This window comes from Leuresthes tenuis, unplaced genomic scaffold (genome assembly GCF_036924035.1).
Source record: "Leuresthes tenuis unplaced genomic scaffold, fLeuTen1.0.hap1 SCAF_23, whole genome shotgun sequence".
NCBI classification, from domain to species: Eukaryota; Metazoa; Chordata; class Actinopteri; order Atheriniformes; family Atherinopsidae; genus Leuresthes; species Leuresthes tenuis.
This window is the reverse complement of record NW_027325377.1, coordinates 8,996,087-9,004,728: the sequence shown is the minus strand read 5'-3', so window position 1 is coordinate 9,004,728 and position 8,642 is coordinate 8,996,087. Positions and strand designations below refer to the sequence as shown.

General features: G+C 37.6%; 1 protein-coding gene across 2 annotated transcripts in view; it reads right to left on the bottom strand.

Moving 5' to 3' along the window:
- Positions 1-6,171: 6,171 nt before the first annotated feature.
- The window catches only part of lmo3 (LIM domain only 3), a 45,892-nt gene continuing 43,421 nt past the window's right edge, over positions 6,172-8,642 (bottom strand). For both annotated transcript variants that reach the window (XM_072377853.1, XM_072377852.1), the window contains exon 4: positions 6,172-8,027. In XM_072377853.1, the coding sequence (XP_072233954.1) occupies positions 7,922-8,027 (106 nt within the window). In that variant the 3' untranslated portion in view covers positions 6,172-7,921. The remainder of the gene's footprint in view (positions 8,028-8,642) is intronic.

Here is an 8,642-nt window from a genome sequence, read left to right as displayed (position 1 = left end):
GTTATTGGACACAATCTGGAGACATTTGAAACCGTGATGGAGAGGAGGACTCTGAATAAACTGTTATCCATAATGAATAATCCTGATGACCCTCTCCAATACATACTGGACAGACAGCGGCGTTCCTTCTCCGGGAGGCTCATTTAGCTCCGCTGTCACAAGGACCTCTAAAGGAAAGCTTTCCTGCCACAGCCAACTCAGACAACAGTTAAGGGCTGTCTAACAGAGAGCACACCGTTGTCAGTGAATGAAAAATGATTAATCTGTGTTATAAATACCTGCACTGTACTCATGCTCACCTGCATATTACTGTACATATTCATTGTTCTTTTTGTAAATACTTCTTTTTCTATACATTGTGTATATATTTATTTTATTCTAAATGATTTTATTCTCCTATTTTTCTACTGCACTGTGCTCTATACTTGCTGCTGAAATACAGAAATCTTCCAGTCTGAGATCAATACATTATCTTCTTTTAATAAAAGCAATCTGTAAAAATGTACATCTGAAAATCATGAAGCAATTTCATAATAATTTTCCTCAACTTAAAATTGTGAAAACCTTGAATATTCAGTCAGCCATTGTACATAATATCAAGAAAAGGTTCAGAGAATCTGAAAACATCTCAGGGGACACAGATAGAATCAGTACTGGATGCTTGTGATCTTCGGGGCTTCAGGTGGTGAAAATAATGTTCATAGGTGTATAACTGCAAAGAATATAAATAAAATCAAAACAACAAACTATTAAAAAGATAACGCCACCTGGGAAGCTAAAGAACCCTAGGACTCTAAACCTACAGGTTCTTTAAAAATCAAGATGAGCTGAGTTGACACTACAATAAGAAGCCTGGTTTAAACAGTTTGATAAAACAACAGAATAAAACCCATCATTAAAATCCATAAAACGTGTTCATGAACGTCACTCAACTCCTCTTCCTGGTCCACGCACCTCTGTTACTGCTGTGCTCCGGACTCATCTAGTGGCCTGAGGAGATCATAAAAGACACACAGCAGCCCTCTGTCGATTTAAGTTACAATATTCAATAAAATCAAAGCAAAAAAATCACTCAATAAACATTGTGTACTTTAGAATCCATCCAATAAATAAATTAAAACACGCAAAGTAAACCATGCTGGAAGTATCTCTGCGCAATGTACACAGTTGAAAATCAATATTGGATGTCTGTGATTCTCATGCGCTCAGCATTGTAAAAAAGGTAAAATTCTGCCACAGAAAACACAACATGGACACAGGAACACTCAAGCAAAGAAAAAAACACATGTGAATCTGATCCACAGATACTGTGGTCTTCTCTGGAATATGGGTCAGTTTTTTGTACTTTTTATTGTGAATAAAAATGTTGTTTCTGAAATTGGCAAATCTTTGCCTTCTCTTTTCAAATACATTTTACACAAGGCCACAATGCATTTTAACAATACCATTTACACAATTTTAAACAATTCAATATCAATATCACCCCTGATTAAACTTCAAATTCAAAAACAGTTTTTATAGACAAAAGCGCTGATGTGCCTTGGGTTCTCTGGTGTCAACTGTTGTGACCATTTCACCCTCTTGTTTTTCCTCTTCTTCTTTTTTTGATACAGTTTACAGTTTGATACTTTTACATACAAGTCTCAAAATCTCACACGGTCAGTATCTTAATCCTAAAACAAAATATTCTTGGGCAAGTAACTGAATGACATATTGACTCCGATGTGGTTATCTATGTTTGTAAGTGATTGTATAAAAAGCCCCAATTCACAATTTACATTCAAAGTGAGATGTTTGTCTCTTTGTTGTGTTATGTTTGGAAGTACAGAGGTGGAAGGACGGTCAAAGTTTTTGTGTAGGTGATACACCTCCTGATACACTAGAATAGGGATGTAATGGTATTACGGTAAAGCGCGGTGAAATCTTACACGATAAAGATTACCGTTTATGTTTTAATTAATCTCATTATCGCGGTGGATTATTGGAATATGTAATAACAGCCTCATCCAAGTCTCCCAAGCTTCGAGCAGTATCTATCCTCCTAAAATGCAACAACGTTTTCTGTTTGAAAACACTAAGCAGCTACTAGCCGTGTTAGCAGCTGTGTTGCTAAGTGTCTCCAAATGAAACGGAACCGATGGAACCTAACATGTTCATGAATGTTAGGAAGAACATGCTGTGATATTTATAATAGCTAGTTAAAAACGGGAATTGATATTGACAGCGGGTTATGCTGTTTGTACTTAAAATAATAAAAGAAAACGCTGTGTTAATTTAATTCACTGGTCACAGTGTTGGCCCAACACAAACACACACAAGAATATCATTTTCTCACACAGGCACTCCTCTCACTCTCACACACACTCCTTATGTATCAACAAAATATGTAAACAAATTTTTTTTATAAATTACAAAATAAACTCTCTTTCTGTGCCAGTTCTTTGCCCCTTTAATGTGAAAGTTTAATTTTGATAAGATTTTTGCTTCAAATGTTTTAGTATGATAAGAGAATCACAAGATTTCATGAAATTATTTACATGTAGCCTATGTGTTTTTTTGACATTTGTACAACAATTAACAGTTAACCGCGATAATTTGGTCAATATAATCGTGATATCAAATTTTCCATATCGTTACATCCCTACACTAGAGCTGAATTATTGTGCTTGTTAAGTGGGAGGCATTGGGGTGTAGCACGCAGCTACACTTAGCTGATTCTGTGACAGCAGTTAGCTATGCGTAAGCAAACACTGATTTAATGTTGAGCCACCTATGTTTGATCTATATAATTTCCAAAGGTTATAATGGCAACTTAACAAGGACATCTGTTTTGCTTTGGTTTGGCATGAACATTATCTGAAAAGAGCCACAGCAAAAAAAAGTGCTGTTAACAGAAACTCTCTCTCTCTCTCTCACTCTCTCTCTGTATGTGTGTGTGTGCATGTGTGGAAGGTGAATTGCTGTAATTTTCTTTGAATGGCTGAGTTGGTATACTGAGGCTTAAAGACCAAAATGGCCATCTGTTAGATGTTACGCTGCTACATCAAAAAGAAGACTTCTAAGGTCTGAATGGCTGTACAATTCTTGTTCCCCCAACAATTTTCCTCTTGCTATGCATCTTGATGGCATTTAGGTTAATGACAAGCGGTTTCCACAGCAGTGATACCTCACCAAATTATTTTTTTACTGGGTCAGGTCTGAGACATTGTGTTGTTGAGATGAAGCTGCACAACAATAGCTGAGCAACTGGAGCTTAATTGTTTGACTTAGACATATTTTCGGCTTTTCTGGAATAAACTCGGACATACTAGATGTACAACTACACAGATTGTCATTCTTCATCTTTTTTGTATTACTGAAATGACATAAGTTGCTCAAGAGGGTGTAACTTGATCTACATTAGTTCTTCGAGGAGTGCAACTACTTTTTTTCTCAAAAAAAAGTCCAGAAATTTTTTTTTCAAAATTCCTGTAGTTAAAAGTTTTAAAGGTTTCAACTTACTACTGTTCTGTGGTATTATCTGCTCTATCCTCTTCCCTCTCACTACTGAGCATATAATACCAAATGAGAGAGAGAGAGACTGGTCCACAACTATATGAACTCTTGTTCAAGAAACAAAATCTGCTACTTTTGGCCAGAGGTGCAATCTATTACACTCTGATTTACTCATCGCAGCCTGTTAACCTCATCTACCTAAAACTTGGACAGAGAATGTTTAAGGCATTGAGTTTTTCCACATGGCATGGTCTGGCAACTTGGCAAAGGTCGACATCTCACAAAAAAGAAAAGCTGTAAATCACACAAAGTTTCACATGCAGTATGACAGTCCTGGCCTGCATGTATCTATGTGCATATATTAAGTTATACTGACAGTGCCACCCAGCATTAAAATTAAGTTAAACCCAGTTAAACACTAACAGAAGAAAAAAACTCTTGGAAGCAAACAGCCTTTCCACTTTTAAAGGGGAACTCCGGTATTTTTAAACCTAGACCTTATTTCTGGCATGAAATACGTGTATCTACTCACCGAGAACAGTTGTTAGTACATAGCTACTGTTATGTGGCTACTTGCAGCTATAGGAGAGCTAATGGAGGGAATTCACACCTCTAATGGGACGACTTCACCAACACGCATGGCTGCAGCACAGCTCATTCACTCCGGTAAGAACGTCCATCTTACTCAAAGTCGTCGTTCACGTTGTCAAAATCTGATAAATATGTTGCACAAAACTAGCAGTAGCAAACTCTGTGTGAAGTTAGCCGACTGTCACAGAGAAAGGAGTAAATAAACTGTGCTCCATGGGTGTGGGTGGATGAAGTAGTCCCAGTAGAGAGCCTGTATAGAAATCCCTCCGTTCGCTCTCCTATAGCCGCAAGTAGCCACATAACAGCACCAATGAGCTAACAGAGTAATAGTACACGTTCGTTCATTCATTCATTCTTCTTAAAGTATTGGTGAAATAAAGACAGATGATGCCTTATTTAGAGGCCGCATCGTCCCTGCCCCATTAACTTAACTCCGTTATATGGATATACGCCGATCGCGAGTTTTCTAAATAGCTTTTGAAGGACGCCGATTTTCGCCAAACTGTTCTCGGTGAGTAGATAAATTTCATGCCAGAAATAAGGTCTAGGTTTAAAAAAACCGGAGTTCCCCTTTAAGACTAGGCTTAAAACTTTCCTTTTTGATAAGGCTTATAGTTAGGGATGGCTCAGGTGATCCTGAGACGTCCCATAGTTAAGCTGCTATAGGCCTGGACTGCTGGGGGGGCCTCATCTGTTACACCTTTCCTCACTTTGCCCCCCCCCTTAATTTCTCAAATGATATTATTTACTGGTGACATTATTGTGGTCATCAACTTTGTGTGTTTCCAACAGGTATCCTTTGAATAGTGTTTTGGTGTTTGTTGTCCCCCCTTTTCTGTCTTGTCCAATCCCAGCTAGCTGAGGCGGATGGCCACCCTTCCTGAGTCTGGTTCTGCCAGAGGTTTCTTCCTGTTAAAAGGTAGTTGTTTCTTTCCACAGTTGCCTCAGGCATGCTCAGGACGAGAGATTGGACTGAAGAGAAGTTTTGGTGCAATCTTTTGGTTTCCTTAGCGAGGAAATTGTTTTGGAATTGGCTCTGTTTGAATTAATTGGATTATTTTGAAATTGATTAATTGGATTTCATTGGAGAATGATTACAATGAATTGAACTCCAACTAGCTTGAATTGGACTATATTATTTAAGTGCCTTGAGATGACATTCGTTGTAATCTGGCGATATATAAATAAAACTGAATTGAAAATCTTAATCCCTTGTCATGAAATCGGAAGTGGCTAAGGGGCTAAGAATACTCAAATGCTTATAAAATCTTGTGGGACCAACAATTTGATATAGTATTTACGACAAATTTGTAGAAAATGGTTCCGCAGTGAATGTTTCAGGATCACCTTAGCCATCCTATAAGCTTTATCAAAAAGAAAAGTTTTAAGCCTAGTCTTAATGGTGGAAAGGCTGTCTGCTTCCCAGACACTTACTGGCAGCTTTTTCCACAAAGGAGGGGCCTGATAACTGAAGGCTCTGCCTCCCATTCTACTTTTAGAAACTCTGGGATCCACAAGTAAACGTGCGGAATTTCGTAGCGAAATGCTCCATTGGGAAAATAAAGGAGATGTTAGGAACACCCCATGATGCACTTTTATACACTCTGGTCTCTTTTACTGTCCATGTATATGTATATATGTATATACAGGTGTCCCTGGCCTGGTGTTATGGTGCTTTTGTCTCCTCTTTCCTGTCCTCTCAACCCCAAGCCAGTCGAGGCAGCTCCTTGAGTCTGGTTCTGCTAGATGTTTATTTGTGTTAAAAAAGGGAGTTTTTTTGATTGTTAATTGGATTGTTATTGAATTGAATTGGTCTGTATCCCTCACTGATGTTATTAGGCACTATAGCAATAAAACTTGCATTGAACTGAATTGAATAGACGGGGACAGAGCATAGGTGCTTTCTGGCAGCTGGTTCACGTCTAATTCTGCATAACACTAAAAGAAGCTTGTTTTACCAAATGCAGTGATATGTAAAGTATATATAATCTCTTTCAAGATAATGATTACAACAACTGAAGTGACAATCAAAATAAGAGACCAAACTTGCTGGTAACACAATAAAACTGTATTACATTTGTGCTTAAAATTGTTACAGTTATAGTATTTACAAGAGTTGTCCTAAAAATAAACATTTCATGCTGAATGACACAAAAAAAAAATCCTTGTAAAATAGCAAGCAAAATTAATATTTATTTTATGTACACCCACAATTTACAAATGAAGTAAGAATTGATGCAGAATGCTGTTGCTTGCTAAGATGATGATCAGTTCAGGAGAATGAATACTGTTTTTTCCTCTAAGCTGAAAAGGACTTCATTCCTCTGCAGCAGGTTGCCATTTTGACCAAGATGAGCCTTAATGTGAATGACTATGAAAGCTGTGTTGAAAAAGTTCACTCCCAAACGGTGATTGTGAAATTTTCCAATGGATTCAAGTATTATTACATGAAACAATGTCAAACGTTTGGACAACAGAAGATGCACTGAAGTCTAATCAAATAAATAGTGTACAAAAAGTAATCAACCCTCACCATTCCCTCCCCCATGTGATTCTTACATCTTTAAAATGTGTACAACAACCTGACACATATTTCCTGTGCCTATCAAAACAGTGTGAGTGCAAGGTTTTCATGAATAGAAATGAACTATCCACCAAAAAGTATGTAGCAATCCTCCACAAGAAAGGAGCTTGGAGTCAAAGTCTAATTCAAGGCTTGCCACTTATTCTGACTTTTCAAAAGAGCACCGATCATTTTAGGAAAGGAAGTGACTCTTGTTACTCAATGAAATATCTATCACAGCCTAGTATTTGTTTACCGGCATTAAATCTGATACAAAATTCTTAGAGATGTTTTGACAGATCTCTGGTTACTTAACACCTGCAGAACAAGCTTCTTACATACTGTACTACCCCTTAATAAAGTTTTTTATGTGATAACATCCATATTTACACACCCAGCTGACACAAACCTTAAACTTAAATTGTTGTTTTTGTCCATCCAATTAATCCAAGTCCAACATTCTTTCTTTTTGCACTTTGTCAGTTCCTGACAAAATACTTGACTGTTAAGATGTTAAAAGCTCTTCTTTGTTTCAGAGCTGAGTAGGAACAAGGTTAAAACAATTAAATTTAAAGTTGTGTGATTATTTACTGTATCTTCAATACTACCAGAGATGCCTTTCAGCAAAATGAAGACATTTTATCTGCCATACAACTTAGTGTAATCAGAAGTCGCTTACTTTCTAGAAAAACTGTTTTTACTAGCATTAAAAGAGCCAATCACACATTTACTATACAACTGAGAAATTGTGCTATCAGACAAGCAGATATTTCACACTAAGATAGGGTCGACAGGACTCAGCGATCTTCTGTGACATATTCTTAAATGGAATTTTTATGCGGTGGTTGATTGTGAGAGAATAATCCAAGAAGATCTGAGAAGTTCTTCTAAAACGTTCTTAGAGGCATACAGATACTCTGTGATCAGTTTGAGAATCTTAACCTTCATCAGCAATTGGTAAGAAATTGGTATGAAACCAATGTTTGCTTGCCAGATGGTCAGAGGCAGCATGTGGTATTAACAAATAACTAAATATACAAACATTTGAAATTTGTTGTCGGCTCTCTGGATCTTTCTTTGCCACATTGTCTCTATGGCTATTCTGTACAGTAAAGTGTGTCCCTTTCCAAGGAGGCTAGCTTAGTTATATACATGTGGGGTACAGGAGTCGAACCGGAGGCAAATAGTGCATTTTGTTGTGTGATTGCATGCTCTCCTTTAGTCTCTCTCTTTCTCCCACTCCTCTGATTCCTCTGCACTGGCTTCTGAGGGTCAGCGAACCTGGGGAGCATAGCCCTCCTTCATCAGCCCCTCTTCATAGTCAGTTTGGCACAGAATCATGTTGTTCTTCAGGAAAAACTTGTCCCCTACACAAAACCTGCAGAACAGAAAGAAAGATAGCAGTTAGAGATCTTGCAAACACATCAAATGCATAGCAGAGGTTACTCTTCTTGTATTACCCTAAACTGCTTATCTCCCTCAATGTACAGGTAGGACAAAAACTACAACAATGGCGCTTGTGTTTACCAGGGAGGAGGAGGTGAAATGGGGTGGGGTGGGGTGGGGACAGTGAGCCTTGCCTTTGTTTGACTTCCCTGGATCTTATGTGATGGGAGTTGGATACACGGTAGGAATTTGATGATGTCAGTCTGCTTGCACCATTTAATCAGGTCTGTGGGGCATTTGAAAGCATAATTTGTTACATTAATTTTATCTATCTATCTATCTATCTATCTATCTATCTATCTATCTATCTATCTATCTATCTATCTATCTATCTATCTATCTATCTATCTATCTATCTATGTATGATGTATAATATTTACAGCACACTACCTACAATACTCTGAGGTCTGAATACTAATTATAGAGAAAATGATTGTCTAATTTTGTCTATTAGGCCCCTCTCTAACAAGCCTATTTCACACCAGTGGACAAGCTTTGCTGTGCTTTACCAAATTGGTGTCAGTATCTCCTTCAAAAGCTCCAATAT